Consider the following 18,377-nt stretch of genomic DNA (forward strand, 5'->3'; position numbering starts at 1 on the left):
TCTTTGAGTTATCTATCATTTGCCATTCAATGATACCATCAGTATTCAATCATACCTATGATACGTGAGGACGATCGAATGGGCGACAAAAGTCTCAAGCACATAAATTTCATCTTCCAGCGACCCTATCGATATATTACCAGGGTTCAACGCAGACCGTCACTTGCTATTGCCCACCTTGGTAGACGCCACAGTCAGGCCGGTAGGGTTACCTGACTTTATATTATATTCATGGTAAAAATCAGCCCACGAGTTTCACACATAAGCGCATGGTTTCAGCCATCTTGTATTTATATACATGTCTCAGAGCTCAGCCTTTCTTAACATATAACATTAATTACCTCGACTTATTACAAAATGTCGTATAGCCTATATTTAGCTGAGGCAGACAGGTAAAAAAAAACACTATAGACATATACCAGCAGTACTTAGCTATTTATCGAGTTAGGGTCATAAAGTTACTGCCCTTATTTAAGCCGGCAGCATCATCGTCATATCTATTACGACTTCTACATTGCTGATATACACCCCTTCACAAAAAATCGAACGCAATGCCTCAACCTACTTACTGCTCACATCAACCTTCAAACCCACTCGAAATAAATTCCGAGCCAGATATTTCAGGACTTGGCGTAAGTGAGGGAGATTCACATGAATCAAAATGGTCTAATGGTATGCTACTAGGTTCTTATCGGGTTCGTCTCAACTGCTTACCTATTACTCCTCATTATCTTGATATATTATGTATTTGGCTATGACCCAACGAGCAATCCCTTCGGAACCACAGAAAACAATCCCCTTAGCACACGAAACCGACCGAACCCAGTTGATCAGCTCGTACTAAAGGTCACAAGGAGGCTATTCTGCTTAAATGTCCTGCAGTGGCAGGGCTTATATAAAAATGGGCTTTTGACGGCCATTTTCGACAAGGTACTTCTTTAGTCATTGTATACATTCAGTGCTAGGTAGATAACCCTGGAAGACCATGAAGTACTAATTTCGTAGTGCGTGGTAAACATGGCCGACATTCAGATCTTAAACGGTCTAGCAGTTTTGATCACAGGTTTAGCCCTTCTCCCTCAAAGGTTATCCGCCTTGCATTGGAAAATGATCGTCTACTTGGCATGGTTCTCTTTCATAGCCAATATCTCAGCTCTCACATTTCTCCGGAGCTATCTGATTCACCATCCATTCGAGAGAGTATGGAGACTTGGATCTACGTTTGTCCTTCTGCTGATTCTAACGGTTGCTCTCGTTCCCACTGGGCACTTCTCTTGGGACTCTGATGCTCGGTATTACAATAATTACATAGAAGATGCAGCTCCGTCCGCTTACGCAATATGCCACTTTAATACCAACTTCACCGACTCCCGTACCTACTTCTATGAGAGAAGAGTTCAAGGCAAGAACTCCATGCTCTTCTCGATACTCTTGATAGTATTTGGTTATACAGTCAGGGTATTCAAATTGTACCGTTATGGCGGCCATGCCGGTTCGGAGTCCTTCTCAGTGTCCGCCGTGCTTGTGGAGAGATGCCTGAAAAGTGCGGCAATGCTACAACGACTTATAGGAAGCGCATCGTTTCTAGAAATAGCTGCCTCCAATATGATAGTAGCCTCTCACTTTGTCGTCTGCGTCTGGATTGACATATACAGTTCAATGGCTTCAGATGTGAGGTTCTCAGTCCCATCGGCAAATAAATCATATCGAGGCTAATCAGAAAAATAGATATTTATGCTAGTCATTTCGATAACCTGGGGAACCATAAGAATCTACGAACTTGAACAAATTTTGGGACAAACCACCGCTTATGAAGAAGACCCGGGCTGGTCATTCGGACAGATACTTCCTGTTCTCCTAACAGCCGGACCAATTCTGATTTTGATACGATCTGCATGGGAGGCGGTTTCATCCGGTATGGATTCTAAGATGCCATCTATACTACAAGGCTTATCTGCCAATGGTAGTAAGGGCTGAAGATACTAATCGTTAGCAGTATCACACGAGACGCCCCACACAAATCCAAGCGAGCCGACACGCACTGCTTCAGATACAGAGGAGGGTAAGTGCTTACCTAGATACTTATTCTACACCTATATATAATCATAATTCCCAGCAGCATTATTATATAACCAGCTTTTCCTTACTGATATTCCGAGCAGTTGGTATCGTCCCGGAACATAACCAGAGGCTCTCGTCGAATATGTTGAGCGTACAGGTTGAAAGCCCGGAGCGCTGGATACTAAGCCCGAACCGCTTTACTGAATACTACGAAAAGAGCTCTTGGATGTGTTGGACGCCCGCCATATGTGCTACCTATATCTTATGCCCGATAGTATACCTACTTGCATCAGAATATGATCCCTTCTACCTCATTAAGGACCTTTCCCTCTGGTTCGTCCTACAGCAAGGGGCATTCCTTCAATGCTACATTTTACTCTGCTCCTTCGTCACCATGAAATGGAAGCATCCTACGGCACACATTGCCAAAACCTTGTTTGCTTTAACTGAAATAGCAATTTCTATCCTCACATCTCGGGGTGCTGGGCCCTGGTCTTTATTTGCCGTTGGCGGCACTTTTAGCATGTTCGTTATTACCCTGATCAGTGCCAAGCTATTACGGAAAGTACGAAAAGTTGACAGTGTGAGATGAATCTCTGCCACATGATCTAATGTGTGGAGCTTTCACTCAACCTGTCCAACTAGCAGGATGAACGTCAAGGCAACAAAACATACTGGGACCTACGGCACTGAACCTCGAGGGGTTCATTCGTGGACAGAGCTGTGAATAGCAGCTCTCGAAGTTTCACACAATTATTAATGCTACATAAGCATGGGGAGCAGAAAGAATCTGTTCATGGGTCAAGTTTGTTCATATCATTTCAAACCCTATGTAATCTCTCTCTCTCTAAGTACCTAGTTTTCATCACTCGCGTTTCAAAGAATTTTGTTCGCGCGAAATCAACTACGCACACAACTTATCCGCGTCACCCTTTCCTGAGTCCTGGCCCGCTTCAAACGGAGCGGCAGGGTTGGCACAGGGGCCCTCATTCCAGCCGTCATAGTACAAGTTCATCCAGCTATCCGTGCCGTTGGTCACACCGTCACCGTCACTGCCTGCCAGAACCTCACCGACATTTCCATTGGGGCACAGGTTGGCCGTCTGCTGGTCGTCGACAACAGAAATGATACCGGTGGCGACCTCGTCCTTGGGGTTGCCGATGTGGTAGACAGCCTCGCAGTCTCCGCGGCCCCAGGGGTCAAAGCCGCCGGGGAGGTGGGCGTTGGGCGTCTGGGTGTAGACCGGGACGAAGCGCCAGGCGACGCAGTTGAAGACATCGGCACACTGGACACAGCAGTCGAGCTTGTTGGACACAGCGCCGATGGTGACAGTGGCAGTGGGGAGGTTTGAGCGAGCCGGCAGGAAGCCCGGGGCGTTAACCATGGCCGAGGGGTTGCAGAAGTTGGGAATGGTGGCCGTGGGGTAGTTGCCGGCAATGGTGGTGCAGACCGCAGTAGCTCCTGGAACATCAACGGCGGTAGTGGCGGAAGGAGTCTCTGCCTTGACCTCAACACCTCGAGTCTGGACGGCTCCGTTGACCAGGGTATGGTGTCGGGTAGGAACCGTGATGGCGGTGGGGGGTGAGGCGTATGACAAGGGGGACTGATCCGCACCAAGAGTGGTCAGAGGAGTGCGTGTCAACGGGTGAGCATAACCAGTGACGGTTGTAGTGACGACGGCGGCAGTGACAACCTCACCCTAGATGAAAGGTTAGCAATGAATAATGAAAATTTATATATTCACAGTCTGAATTCAATTCAATTCAATTCAATTCATCTTTCTTAAACTCACCTCAGTGGTTTGTCGACCAACGACGGGACCAGCAAGAACGGCGCCGAGGCTGGATGCGAGGGCGAGAAGTGAGGCGCCAGCCTTAAGCGAGAAGATCTTGGCCAACATGTTGAAAAGATGGGACTTATAATCAACTTGATATTTTTTTTCGTGATACGAAGGAATGAATTCTTTCGAATATTTTTCCGAGTTGATTTGAGATTTCAAATGTTTGGACAAAAGTCCAGTTTGGTGTTTGGTGTTTGGTGGGTTTATTATGTTCGCGTTTGTGGATGAAAGAGGGTCAGGCGTTGCTGTTCAAGGTTGAGGTTGAAGGTTGGAATTAAATAAGGTGTAAAAAGAAGAAGCACACAAGCTGAAAATCAGTCTGTAGTTGTTCATAGGCCGGTGGGATCAATTTGTAGTGTATTGTACAGAATTTAAAGGTGTGGGTAGGTAGATAACCTTGATACATATATGTATAAGTATCCCAGGCAGGTACGAGCTCAATACGCTCAATACGTAGGTACTTAATTAAATAAGATATGTAAGTAAAAAGGTCTCATGAAAAAAAAAAAAAATATCAACAATAAATAACCTGGCTTGCTTTACTTACCTGACGCTTCCAAGTATCAGTAGCCGAATCAAATGTTGAGAGAGGCGACTTGATTACCGAGTGACTGGTTGTTGAGAGTGAGTTGATGTACACATATGAAGGTGAGGTGACGAGGCTACCGTAGCCATATAGATTATGTACGTACAATACATACAACCTTGAATATCAGGCATGTATAGTTATACCTTATACTTATACCTACATGTATGTATGTTACCTATGTATGTATGTAAGTAGGGTATGTGGCTAGAGACTGATAGATAACCCGTTCCCGACATCAATATACTACCTCATACAATGTAGGTATTCCCCGCAAACACACTCACAAGTTACAACGTCGGTCGTATGTATATAAGTATATGTAGTGAATTCGGCTGCCTAGATAGGTGTAGGCACGTAGATCAGTGCGGCTAGTGATGTATAGGTGACGGTCGTGGGTGGTAATGAGGTGAATATAAGGTCGATTGCTACCTTTAAGTTATTAATAGGGGGGAGGGGGAGAGAGGGCTACATGGTTCGAGATCCCGGCGCGGAGATCACCACCAGCAATGGGATCCTACTAGGTTAACCTTAGTTATGTACATATATGTAGACAGCTGGAGGTAATATGTATTCTTCTTACATAGTATATTGCTCTGGAGGTAGCAGGGTCATGCATTTTTTGCAGGTACTATGTCGTAAAGTACCCGAAATTCAAACACAGTACCAGATTTACCAGATTTTAACCCCCTTGGTACCTTGCCGGCCCAGGTAGGCCCCTACACTTTGTGGTAGTCGTAAGTTCTCGTAACCAACCAAGTGAGCGCATCCCGTTTACTCTACCATTTTGACGGGATGACATTTACGGGGCGTACTCGGCGAAGAATGATCTATTCGGCACAGTCGGTGTTGTTAGCACCGGCTCTGTTTGCTTGAAGAACGAAGATCGTCATCTCTCACTCCTCAAAGGACAAACCATGACTGGACTAGTTCTCGAACCAGCTTGTTTCAAAGTGTTTTTGCGCATGAAAAAAAGAAACAGACAAGGGGATAAATGATGCGGAGGATCTCCCGACAAGGCCAAATAATAACCTGAACAGGCTACACCTGGTTACATCTCCGACGTCACCTAATCTATTTCTTTTCGAAACAAGAGCCCTAAAAGGTCTTGTATGATGTCTGTCCTGATTCATATGATGTAGATTATGTAGGCATTTTTTGTAGGCATTTCTGTAGTTATGTATGTAGTCTCTAGATTCAACAAGAGTATCTCTGAGAAGTTTATCAATGTTGTCGACACATATACATATGTATGTAGTAACATAGTAACTTATATATGTGGTGGCATGTGGTGGGATGTGGTATATATGCACATCTCATTGGTAGAGGTTGATTATTGGCGATGAACCAATGAGAATTACCATTCTGTTCATTTATTGAAAAGTGTAAGCAGTGGTAGCCTAAGGTTACCTTGATTGCAACTGCCTAAGGTTACCTTGATTGCAACTGCCTAAGGCACTATAATGTGATTAGTCAGCTAGGCTAATATATAAGGCCATGATTAGGCTTATAAAATAAAGTAATAATTTAACTTAACCTTTTCCATAATTCGTAATTAGCTATATAATAACACCTTAACATTAATTTTATATTTTAATTAATTACGATAATTATTTTTTAAATGATTTTTTTTAAAGGTAAATAAAAAATAATAATTATTAATTTGTAAAATTAAATTAATAATTTAAAAGGTTAATTACATCGGTTTATAAAAGATTAAATATGTGATTATTTTATTATTAATTATGAGTTTTGCTATTCGTACCACCTCTTTTTGCTATCGGGGCTTATCCGTACACCTAATACATCCCTTAAAACCTTAAAACCTTAAATCCAGGCCTAATCTAGCGCCCCCAGCTGCCCCCATCAATTCAATCCAAATAACTTTTCAACCACATGTCGCACCATAGTGCAACCGGATTCAATTGAAAGCGCGCCCAATTTCGAATTGATTGATATAGCTCCCAAATTGGGGCGATACTCGGTCGCAGAGTTATTCAAGAAAGTAGGTGGCAGCCCGGGAGGCACGTGACAGCTCTTAGCGCCCTTAGACCCCTTAGACCCCTTAGACCCAAACCTTATTCAACAGTTTTAATCTTCAATAACTCCCTGAAACAACTAGCTACAAGCATGCAACCAAATTCAATTGAAAGCGCATTCAATTACCAATTGATTGATATGAAGCCTGAACAGAGGCGATATGTGGTTGAAAAGTTATCTTGGTAATTGTATCGAGGAGGGTCACGTGGCACTCCTTAGCGTGGCCCAGGCGGCTCTAGGGCTCTTAGGCGGCTCTAAGGGCCCTTAGCGTGGCACCAAGAGCTCTTAGTGTGGCTTTAAGGGTGATCACGTGCCACCCAGGATGCCACCTATTTACTTGAATAACTCTGCGACCACCTATCGCCTCAATTTAAGACCTATATCAATCAATCGGTAATTGAATGCGCTTTCAATTGAATCCGGTTGCACGTTTGTGGCTATATGTTTCAGAGAGTTATTTGGATTCAATTGATGTGGGCAGCTGGGGGCGCTAGATGAGGTCCGGATTTAAAGTTTTAAGGGATGTACTAGGTGTACGGATAAGCCCCGATAGCAAAAAGAGGTGGTACGAATAGCAAAACTCTTAATTATATCGTTAAATTATTTAACGAAATTATTAAAATAAAAAAATTAAAGGAAAAGTTTAATAAGATTTAAGTGGATTATAATAAAGAAATAAAGACATTAAAGTTTATTATAGTTTATAATTTTATCAACGTTAAAAAATAATAAAAAATTAACGATAATTAAATCGAGAAATTAATAAAAATGGTTAACTTTTAAATAATTGTTTTTTAATAATAACTTACCTTATTAAGTGGAAACCCCTTAAGTTAATATAAGGGAGGAAATAATTTTTTTTATAATAAGGAATTTATCGATAATAATGGATTTTTTAATAATAATCGTTGTAATTTTTATAATAAAAGCGGTAAGTTTAAACGAAGATTATTTAATAATGAAAATTTAAAATTTGAAAATAATTTACTTAAGTTATTTAAAAGTTTAAAGTTTAAAGACGATTAAAAGACTTATTAAAAACTTAAAATACTTAAAAAAGCTTTAAAGGTTAAAGTAATTAAGATTAAAAAAAAACCACTTTTAACGATATAATTATTACAAATAATTACGAATTAAATAATGATTTATTTGATTTTAATTTCGATTTATTAAGCTTATTATTATTATTATTATTAAATAAAAGCTTGGATAACTTTTCTTAAAAAAAAGAAAAAGTCGAAATTAAAAAAAAAAAAGTCCTTTAAGTAAAAAGATTATAATTTTAAATAAAAACACTTTAATTTTAGATTAAATAAGGAAAATCACTTAAAAAATGTATTAAATTATCGAGTTTATTAAGAAGTTTTAATATTAACTTTTAAAGAAATTAAATATAAAGAAAATACCAAGTTTATTAAGAAAAACGAACTTCGACTTATAAAAGTAATCACTTAAACTTATAAACGTGTTTTATTTAATTTAATCTTAAAAATAAAAAAAAGCATTAAAATACTTAAAATATTTTAAAAGATATATATATTTATTAAAAAAGCTTATTAAAAAGACTTTTAAAACGTTTTATTAAAGAGAAAATACGACGGTGGAAACTTTATTAAGTATATATTTAAATGGTAATTAATCGTACGAAAATGCCGTGAAATTAATATAAAAAGTAATAATAGTTAATAGGTTATTATATTTTTAATTAATGTTAAAGAAAAGGTAAAAGATTAGATTAAAATAATAACGAAGATATTACGTATAAAAGATTTTATTATTTAATAAATTATTAATGATTTTATTAATAAGTTTAAAAATAAAGTAAACGGGAAAAAGTTTAAAATAACTAAGTTTATAAATAATGTTAAAAGTGGTAATTAAAAAAAAAAGCTTTAAAAGTTTAAGTATTTTTCCAATTATAAGGAAAGTAAAGGTTTATTTTATTATAAGTGTGGTAAATATAATTATATATAAAAGAATTATTATATTAAGATAAATAACGATAATTTAAATATTAATATATTTAAAAATAATAATAAAAATATTTTAAGTAATAATAGTTTTTATTAAATTAAGTTATTTATTAGTTACGAAAAATACGAATAACGCTTTAATGGTAATAGCGTTTATATAATAAAAGTTATAAATATTAATTTTATTTAATTTATCCATCCGGAGGATATTTTTATGCTAGAACTTTTTCAGAAAATTACTATGGGAAATTACTATGGGAAATTACTATGGGAAATTATTGAATTAATTACGTCATCAAATACCCCTGTAATTCCCAAAAACCCGTGCAGGAAAATCAGGATTGGTCAGATCGTTCTTAGCGCCAACTGCCCGACAGCCGTGCGTTCTTTTTAAAAGCTTTTCATTGGCTGCATTCCTTTAAAGCAAACGCTTTTTATTGGCTGCATCCCTTTATGCCAGCTGTCCCAAACTTTGTCAACCATAGCCGTGCGTTTCTTTCAACGCTTTTTGTTAGGACATGGCCATGGACGTGGATAGGTGTGGCTATCCATAGCTGCTGCCGTATGGGCACATCTCCATTGCTGCTGCCACAGCTTGCTGAACCTTATCGGTGTATATATAGCTAGCCTGAGACGCTGGGAGCTCAGCTCTTCTTCTCTTCTATATATTGATTGACTGATTGACCTTTTGAGTCCCATCTCTTGCTACGGTTGGAAGACCTCCAACCCCCATACCATCCCGGTTCATCCGAGGGGTGAGCAATATGCTCACCCAGACAATCCTCAGACCTTTTGGTTGTTGAAGGGTTAATCAACAACCGTCCTATTCTTATCCATTGCCCATATCCTTATTCATTGACCATATCCCTATTTTGCCCATTGCTGTATCGATACCTCTCCATACCTCTCTTCAATCCGACCGACCCATATACCAATCTGTTTCAGCATATCCGGCGCCGGTCCGACACCCACCGAGCCATGTCCTGACATCACCCCCCTTTCAATGGAAAGGATAACGTCCACGTTATCCAAGTCCAATACATACACACATGTGTGTTGATCCCTGATACTAATCTCTAAGCTGACCCGTGCTGCTTCAATAATTGAAGTAACGCCAGACAGTCCTCCTAACGGGATACATGTGGTGTTAGTGGTCGGGGTGGTGTCGGGTTGCCTGAGGCTCTGCCGATGGCCTGTGCGTTGAGGCTCTTGCGGCTCTGCTGATATATAGGGATAAAGATATAAGGGGAATAGTGTTTCCAGGACAGCCATGTTGAATGGCTGTTGTGCTGTAGGGTCTCATCGGCTGAGGTGACCGAGAATTGAAGGATCTCGTCGGTTGGAGGGACCGAGAATTGAATGTCCCAGCCACGTGTCTCCTGGCCAGGACGTGGATAGCCACGGGAGTGGCTATCCATGGCTACTGCCATGTGGGCATCTCCATGGCTGCTGCTGCCACAGCTTGCTAAACCTTATCCTCCGGATGGTCACGCCTTCCTTCCGTCACCCATTGCCGACTTTTAACCCCTTTTTGACTTTCTAAGATAGTCTTTTAATTGGACGAGCAAAATTTCTTCGGCCAGCGCAGCGGTTCCTGAAAAAAAAAATATCCAAAAGTGATTCGAAGGCCCGTCCCGGAGCTTGCGGAGGGCCACGGGCCGATGAATCACTTTTGGATATTTTTTTTTGAAGGAAGGCCGGAGAAATTTTATAATATTACGACGACGAGATGTGTTTATAAGATTTAAATTACGTTTTTTTAAATATAAAGCTTTTTTAAGCTTTTTATATAACCGTTATATTTAATAATAAAAGAGGATATGTTTATTATTAAATAGTTAATAATAATAAGAATTACCTTTTTTACGAATATATAATTTCCGAATTATTATTTAATATTAATGCGAACATGTATATTATAAACAACTTATAAGACTTATTATTTAATATTATCGTTATTATAAAAAACGAAAGTTATAAGGTTATAACTAATGTTAAATTAATAATCGTACGAAAAATAAAAATAATTTATTTTATTTTTATAAATTAAAATAAAAAACTTATCGATTTAAATCTTTAATACGCCTTATATATATTAAAATTCCTTATAAAGATATTTTTAAAAGAACTTTTTTATAAAAAAGGCGGATGGTTAAAAAAAAGTAAAGTTATTAACTTTAATGAATTTATATTAATTATTATCGATATTAAAAAATAAGGATTTTATTTTTAATAATACGATTACCTTAAAATTATTAAAGTTTATATTATTAAAAATATAACTTAATATAATCACTTTATAAATAATTACTCTTATAACGTTAAAAAAGTTTTAAATTTATTATTAAACTTTTTAAAAGCTTTAAATAAGAAGTTATTTAAAAAAGTAATAAAAAAACTTATGTTTTAATATAAACGATTTTATTATTTAAATAATAAATAATTACGTTAGATTATTAATATAATTATTGGAATTAACCTTAATATAAAATTAATTAAAACTTTATTTTATTATACTTATAATTAAGTTAAGATTAAGAAAATCTCGTTTAAAAAATCTTAGTCCTACGGTTTATATCTTAAAAAGATTATATAATGTGATTTTAAAAAGTTAAAACTTATTTCGATTAATAATAATTATTATTTCATTTTAATTATTAACGATAATAATAATTATAAGATGTTTAAAGCTTATATATTAAAAAATAACGTTTTTAAAAAGCTTATTTCTTATTTAATTTGCGTATATAATTAATTATATTTTTTGCCATTTAAATTTAATAATAATTAATAAAAACTTAAAATATTTAAAATTAATAATAATTAAAAATTTAAAATATTAATTATTGAAATAATTTATAAGAAATTAGATATAAAGTTATTATTGTTTATATTATATAATTAATATTAAAACGGTAAATTTAAATGTAATATTAAATTTTTATAAAATAAGTTTTATGTAATTTATATTATTATAAATATTTTTATTTGTTTTTAAGATTATGTATTTAATGTTATTACTTATGTTTTAAATAAATTAAAAACGTTAATAATAAAGGGTGTTACGCCTTATAAATAATATATAAACGGCCTTAACCTTTCTTAGCGGTATAAACTTAATTTTATTTACTTAAAAATTATAAATATACGATGTGTTGTTTTTATTAATAAAAATTACCGTATTAAAGTAAAAAAAATAAAGGTTTACAAAGTTAAAGTTTTATTTTTTAAGTATTAAAGAATATATAATTATATTATATAACTTATTAAAGGAGGATGTTTCTTTAATATATTTTATTTTATTTTTTATAAATATTTAAACGACGATAATATTATTTTTAACCCTTGAAATATCGTTTAATTTTTACTTAAATATGTATAAAAGCGATTAAGATATTATAAAAAGTTATAAAAGGTAAGAGTTAAAAATAAAGATAAAAATATTATCGAGAATAATATTATAAATAAAAAGATTAAACGTGTCCGCTTAAAACATAAAAGGCTTAAAAAAAAGCTTTTAAATATTTATGTTTATAAAACCCCTTAAAAGTTTAAATCCGTTTTTAAATTACTTTTAAATATATTTTTTAATTTAAAAAGCAATAAATACGAATTTATAAACGTATATTTACGATTAATTGAATTTTTTTTATAATAAATATAATTATAAATTTATTAAAGCTTAAGAACGTATATATTTTTATTAACGATAAGGCTTTATTTAATTATTTTATTAAGTAAACACTTAAAAACGATTTATATGTGATAAATTTTAACTTTTTATTTTTAAAAGATATAATGATTAGTTTTAATTATAATAAATAATTAAAAGTTATATTTATAAAGATATGGAAAAACCTTAATCGTAATATTTTTAAATTTTACTTTATATTTAATATAACCTACGATTATTTTATCGATACGAAATAAGTATTAAAAAAGAAATATTTATCGACCGGTAAATTAAATAAATATAAGGTTAAAATTATTACATAAAAATTTTCATAAAAAAAAAAATTAAATTATAATAAAACTAAGGTAATAATTATTAAAACAACGTTTTAATAAATACTTATAACTTTTATAGCTATTTTTAACTAACATATAATTTAAATAAATTTTATTGCCGCTTATTTTAACGGTAATTTAAAGGAAAAAATATTTATAAAATAGTTTTTATTATTAAAAAAATATTTTATAAAACACCTTAACGAAGTAAAAAAGTGTAATTATTACCTTTTAAATATTATCGAGTTAATAAATTTATTATATAAATTAAGGTAATTTAAAGCTGCTTAGTAAATTAAAATTTATGGAATATTTTAACGATTAAATTATTTTCCCCTTAAAACGGACGATATTATATACATTAACCGAAAAAATAAAAATATTATCGCATTTTATATTAATAATTTCTTATTATATAAAACGAATTTAAAGTTATTAAAAACTCTTATTTTAGATTTTTAAAAAGACGTTATTATTATAAACTTTAAAAATATAAATTAATATTTTAAAGTTAAGATTATTAGATTTTTACTTATTAAAGATATTAAACTTAATTAAAAATAATACATTATTAAAACGTTAAAGATTTTAAATTTTAACAAATGTAAAGAAGTTATATTATTTATAAACCTTAAATCTTATATATATATAATAATAAAGGATAATATAAATAAAGTTAATTATTAAGCCATTTATAATTACGCTTCACTTATTAATAAAATAAATTTTTTAATATAAATAATTAAATTAAATATTACATTTGCCATATTTATATAAGTTAAATATATAAGTAATTTATTACTTAAATATATTATTAATATAAAACGTGTAATAAAATATTTAAAAGGTAAACTTAATTACTTTTTACGTTATAAAAAGCTTAATAATAATTATTTATATTTAAAGTATAATAACTTTAAATTATTTAAAGTAATTAACTTTAATTACGTTAATAATATTAATATAATTAAGTTAATTATTAAATATATATTCTTCCTTATAAAAACACTTATTTTATGGTTATTTAAACTTTAAGTAATTGTTACACGAAGCATAGTTAAGATTAAATATATAGTTATATTATTCGTGGTTTTAAAATTTGTATAAATCCGTAATTTTTTCAAGGAATTTAAATTTATATCGAATGGATTTATTATTATTTTAAACGATAATAAAGCTGCCTTAAAATAAAGCGAAAAAATAGCTATAAATAAATAAAAAAAACATATACGTAAAAACTTTCACTACGTTAAGCAAAAAATAACTATAAACCACATTAAAATAAAATATATTAAGTTAAAAAAAAACCTAATAAACGGTTTTATAAAAACACTTAAAAAATCGAATTATATTAAATTTATTAAACTATTAAATTTAAAGTTTTACGGATAAAGTTATCGTAAAAGTAAAAAAACATATAAGTAATAAAATTAAACGGCATAAATAGGAATAATATTATATTAACCTTAAGTTAAAAAGGTGTATAAGTAATAATAACTTAAAATTACCTTAATTATAACTATTTAAAGCATTATAATATAATTAATTAATTAGGCTAATATATAAAGCCATAATTAGGCCCATAAAATAAAGTAGTAATTTAATTTAACCTTCTCCATAATTTGTAACTGGTTATAAAAAGGAAAAAAAGAATTAAAAAGAGTTTTATTATCTACACCCCCCTTTTTTGATAAACAAGCCTTATTTGCACCCCGGTACATTGAGATCGCAGCGCAAAAGGTCCGAGCTTTAAGGCTAGCTTCCATCAAAAGATCCAGTATAACCTCCAATCCAAGAATCGGATTGAAGTGCATCCTATATCATTCGAATCAGCTCAATTAGACGATCCAAACGATATATGTTTCAAATTGACGCGACCCGTGGCTGTAAAGTTATTCAACTTTAGAGATTGCAGTCTACCTTGAAAATGGTACAAGTTGAAGTGGTCCGTGCATCACGTGATGCCCCTCCGCTAGCGCCAGGCTAGCGGCAAAGCGTCTATTTCACTCTTTTCTGAATAACTTTGCAACCACCGGTCTGATCAATCTGAAACATATATCATTTGGATTGTCAAGTTGAGACGGTTCTAATGGAGCTGGATGCATTTCAATCCGGTTCCTGGATTGGAAGTTATTTAGGGTTATGTGTTTGGAGCTAGTTGGAGCGCTCGGACGACCGGCATTTTTTCACTTTTTTTCCATGTACCGGGGTGCGAATAAAGCCCTTTAATCAAAAAAGGGGGGTGCGGATAACAAAACTCATTAAAAAAGTCGACTGTCTGAATTAAAGACTTTAGTACTGTGCAGGCATATGCATGTGTTATGTACCGGTATTATGTAGTTATTATGCATGTCTCTCAGGACGGCACCTGCCACTTCTCCCATGACCTTTATCTATTTACTAAGCAGGGGTAGTTAGGTCTTATCGATAGAACCACCTTTACACCTTTACACCTTAAGCTTCACTAGATCCATCCATGCCTCAGCTCACCTCGTACCTCACCCACCTCACCAGATACCTAGTATCAAGAAAACCACACAACTGCCCAACATTCCTTGATGCTTTGCTCTCTGTATATTTCTCTTCTCTTATTCTTTTTGATTTTGTATTCAGTTGACTTTCACACCCCCCTTTTACAAAAGACATAATACATAATTCTAAGATGCAACCGAGAAACACCTTGGAGTGCTAAATTCCAAGCTTCATATCTCATCCTCCGTATTCCATCTGGTGATTATAGTAGTTAGGATAGAAGAAACCATGAGTTTTGGATCTTCTTTTCTGTCAAAAATGGGGTTTACCGAAAACAAAAGGCCCGCTCTCTCACCTTTACGAACCTCCCCGCTACCCTCATCCGAAGAACACGACCTCTCTGAACTCTCACCCCGACCCGACGATGCCCTCCTATCCCCCGACTTTCCGCAAGATTTTTCCAATAGAAATTCCACCTACAGCATCCCCAAAGGGTCAAGCACAAATCGTAAAGGAAAAGCTATCGCCTTTGCCTATCAAGACAGGCCGCAGTACTCACGATCTAGAACCCAAAATTCCTCAACCGACTATAGCGCACAGAAAGATCTTAAAGTACCTCCAGGTATCTGGCGACCAAATATTCGTGCCGAACAACATGACGACAGCCATGCCACCAATAGACTTCACACCTCCCTTGTTGAAAGTATATTCATGGGCCGACCCGATCGAGCATCCGACCGCACGTCACGCCTTGAGGTTGACAACTCTTTCAAAAACATCCAACGAAGAGAGCGACAGATGCAGAAGGAGCTTCAAGGCTTACTAGATGCCCAAGGCGCAGCGTTAGAACGGGACCTTGCGGGAGACGATGCGGGAAAGATGTCTTCTTCCGAGTACACTAAGCGAGGAAACTCCCCCGACTCGGTAGGGACCGCTACGGAGTCTAAACCGTCAAGAAACTCTGTTGTGCCTGTTCGCCAGCCTAAAAAGAAACCCCTATCTAAACGACAGGCTCGCGTTGGCATCGCACGATTTGTCACTATGCTGGCAGACCTTAAAAACGAGGAGGATGCCTACATTGCTAGTGCGCTAGCTGAGCGCAAGACAGCCTTGTCTAAACTGCGCAGCCTATCCTCCCAGCGTAAGTCCGTAGTGGCCGAGATGAAGGCGCTAGAGGAGGACGATGAACTCCCGATCAAGGTGGAAATTGCTACCATGGAAGATCAGCACCGTACGGTGTGTTCTACCATTGAAAGGTTAGAGGAAAAGCTGAGGGTGATGCGGAAAGCCAAGGCTGATCTAGAAAATCGGCTCATGCAGGCGCGAAGCACTCGTGATTCGAGTCTTAGTGGCCATCGGGGCGCACTCAAACAGTGTGACCAGGGGATATCTGAGCTCATGAAGTACCCGGGCATACAAGTGCTACAAGTTGAAGACCTACAAGGAGAGGGTGAAGACACTGACGCGCTCATGGCCAGCAACGTGACCGGTGTCGAGTTTCTTTCCCTCCGCCCCGAAAGAAGAACGATGGAGATGGCAAAAGATTGGTGGGAAGGCGAAGTAGCCATTCTCGAACAGCGTAAATCTGCTGTCGACGAAGAGCGAACCGCCCTAGAGGAGGGCAGCGAGATTTGGCAGCAAGTCCTCTCGCTCACCACCGATTTTGAGACTCATTTGAACGAGACGCTCCAAGTTGCTATGAACCAACGGAGCCCCGCATCTGAGAATCCAGAGAATACTCTACGGGAGCAATATAAATCCCTTAAGGCGACGCTGCGCGAAGTCCGCCGACTACAGGCCTATGTTGAGTCTCACGGATGGAATCTTTTGATCGCAGCCATCGGTGCCGAACTTGCGCATCTTGTCGGGCTTAAGGATTTCCTGGCCGAGGTCATCCGCGGCACTGGTTATGATGACGGGTCTATCACGCCGCGACAGGCACCGGGCCAGGAGACGCCTAACGGCAACGACTTAGTTGATGTACGCGAAAGGGGTTACATAGACGAAGAAAAGAGAGAGCCAGAAAACGAGGAGCTAAGCCGAAGTGTGATTCGCCGTTGGGATACCCCCGAGACCGAGGCTGAACCGCCTCGTGGCTCCCTTCTCACGGAGCTATTAAACGGAGCAGAGCAGCATCGGGATGAGAGCGACAACGAAGTGCCCCCGGGTCTTTTCAACGAAACCCAACATCATCACGAGAGCGAGGACGAGCAGCATAATGACATCCCCGTAGAGTTCTTATCCATGCACAGCTCGCCGCTGAGCCGCGACGGCGGCACGCTTCGCACCATCGCTAGGAGGGAGAGCAGCGAACATGATAACGATAACGAGGTCCCGCCGGACCTACTCGCCGAAGCCCCTAGACATGACGATGGTGTTGATTAGTGTGAAAATACCTAATTACCTAACTAACTCATGAAGAAGTTGGTTCTTTTGGGAGTAATGAGATGGGATCATGGATTGGCGGAGTTTTCTCAAGGGCTTATACATCATTCAACATTAAGGAAAGGAGTCTTAGATCGGAGGTACTGCTTGAGTGTGCTTTGGTTGGTTGGTTGGTTTAAGTGTCAATCGTTCAGTCAGTCATGGCCCGGTGGGACGGAGTTCAGGGTTGGCTAGTTTACCTCTAAGATACCACAAAGCGTAGAGTAGGTAGACAGGCTGTTCTATCATGTTGATACGATATATATATATATATATACATATATATTTTTTCTTCTGCTATCCACAATCACATGCCTCAAGGGTTAACAGTCGGGCAAAGAGCTTTACGGTTCTAGATTCGTCGCTACTCCCAAGGTAACCTACCCACCTACCTACCTACCTAGCCAAGCTTACTAGAGTGTGTCTAACTATATGGTTGCTTGCTTGCTCAGGAGTAAAGTATTAATGGATAGGAGGTACAGTAAATAGGTAACGTCCATGTGATTGATTGATCTACGTAGCCATGTCGCAGCTCAAAGGTCATAATAGATAATAGGGTACACGACAGTCGATTCCCGCAGCGAATGAATACTAAGAAAATATGTTGGGGACGAGGAACAAGTGTCGTTCACAATGCCAAATGCCAATTACCTAAGTAGTAAGGGTGGGTACTGTAAGGTTGGGCAGGTAAAATCAAATCAATCCTCTTTCCTATGTAACACAACACGACAGCAAAGCAAGAAGTTGCTCTGCTGTGCGTGGATCTACACACAAACACAAGGGGGGATAGAGGTTAGGTACTGTAGGTTGGTTCTTGTTCTTGTTTTTGGTAATTTTTTTTTCATTCCGTCGTCTATTGCAATAGCAGGAAATTCATCAAAGGGGGATATATGGTATGGTCCAGTAGCAAACGCCTGTTCGTGAAGTGTGTGGGGGTGGGCAGGGAAACAGAAAAGACAAATCCAATCCACGC

The 18,377-nt window shown here is 36.3% G+C and overlaps 4 protein-coding genes across 4 annotated transcripts; 2 read left to right on the top strand and 2 right to left on the bottom strand.

Annotated features, from left to right (window-relative positions):
* Positions 1–279: 279 nt before the first annotated feature.
* Positions 280–2,809, top strand: GGS25DRAFT_457699 (uncharacterized protein). Its single transcript, XM_049258907.1, has 6 exons — positions 280–632; positions 685–930; positions 1,006–1,671; positions 1,729–1,915; positions 1,997–2,062; positions 2,163–2,809. Exons 1-6 carry the CDS (start codon positions 552–554, stop codon positions 2,651–2,653), a joined length of 1,737 nt encoding a protein of 578 aa, XP_049113267.1. The 5' UTR covers positions 280–551; the 3' UTR covers positions 2,654–2,809.
* On the bottom strand, positions 2,810–4,495 carry GGS25DRAFT_457543 (uncharacterized protein). Its single transcript, XM_049258905.1, has 3 exons — positions 4,449–4,495; positions 3,854–4,297; positions 2,810–3,760 (listed from the first exon to the last, which is right to left on the bottom strand). Exons 2-3 carry the CDS (start codon positions 3,959–3,961, stop codon positions 2,966–2,968), a joined length of 903 nt encoding a protein of 300 aa, XP_049113268.1. The 5' UTR covers positions 3,962–4,297; positions 4,449–4,495; the 3' UTR covers positions 2,810–2,965.
* A 4,384-nt stretch (positions 4,496–8,879) lies between these two features.
* GGS25DRAFT_458183 (uncharacterized protein) lies at positions 8,880–10,337 on the bottom strand. Its single transcript, XM_049258912.1, has 2 exons — positions 9,290–10,337; positions 8,880–9,004 (listed from the first exon to the last, which is right to left on the bottom strand). Exon 1 carries the CDS (start codon positions 9,770–9,772, stop codon positions 9,368–9,370), a length of 405 nt encoding a protein of 134 aa, XP_049113269.1. The 5' UTR covers positions 9,773–10,337; the 3' UTR covers positions 8,880–9,004; positions 9,290–9,367.
* A 4,589-nt stretch (positions 10,338–14,926) lies between these two features.
* Positions 14,927–17,703, top strand: GGS25DRAFT_507970 (uncharacterized protein). The gene has a single exon (XM_049262431.1). It carries the CDS (start codon positions 15,269–15,271, stop codon positions 17,363–17,365), a length of 2,097 nt encoding a protein of 698 aa, XP_049113270.1. The 5' UTR covers positions 14,927–15,268; the 3' UTR covers positions 17,366–17,703.
* Positions 17,704–18,377: the final 674 nt, after the last annotated feature.

Source organism: Hypoxylon fragiforme, assembly GCF_022984875.1.
Source record: "Hypoxylon fragiforme strain CBS 206.31 chromosome Unknown GGS25scaffold_9, whole genome shotgun sequence".
Taxonomy (NCBI): Eukaryota; Fungi; Ascomycota; class Sordariomycetes; order Xylariales; family Hypoxylaceae; genus Hypoxylon; species Hypoxylon fragiforme.

Bases quoted from the DNA above. Each gene is read 5' to 3' on its own strand.
- GGS25DRAFT_457543 (XM_049258905.1), bottom strand. From the start codon at position 3,961: ATGTTGGCCAAGATCTTCTCGCTTAAGGCTGGCGCCTCACTTCTCGCC. The intron at 3,761-3,853 runs GTGAGTTTAAGA...CCTTTCATCTAG, and splicing joins TTGGTCGACAAACCACTGAG to GGTGAGGTTGTCACTGCCGC.
- GGS25DRAFT_458183 (XM_049258912.1), bottom strand. From the start codon at position 9,772: ATGGCTGTCCTGGAAACACTATTCCCCTTATATCTTTATCCCTATATA.
- GGS25DRAFT_457699 (XM_049258907.1), top strand. From the start codon at position 552: ATGCCTCAACCTACTTACTGCTCACATCAACCTTCAAACCCACTCGAA. The intron at 931-1,005 runs GTACTTCTTTAG...CTAATTTCGTAG, and splicing joins TGACGGCCATTTTCGACAAG to TGCGTGGTAAACATGGCCGA. The intron at 1,916-1,996 runs GTATGGATTCTA...AATCGTTAGCAG, and splicing joins ATGGGAGGCGGTTTCATCCG to TATCACACGAGACGCCCCAC.
- GGS25DRAFT_507970 (XM_049262431.1), top strand. From the start codon at position 15,269: ATGAGTTTTGGATCTTCTTTTCTGTCAAAAATGGGGTTTACCGAAAAC.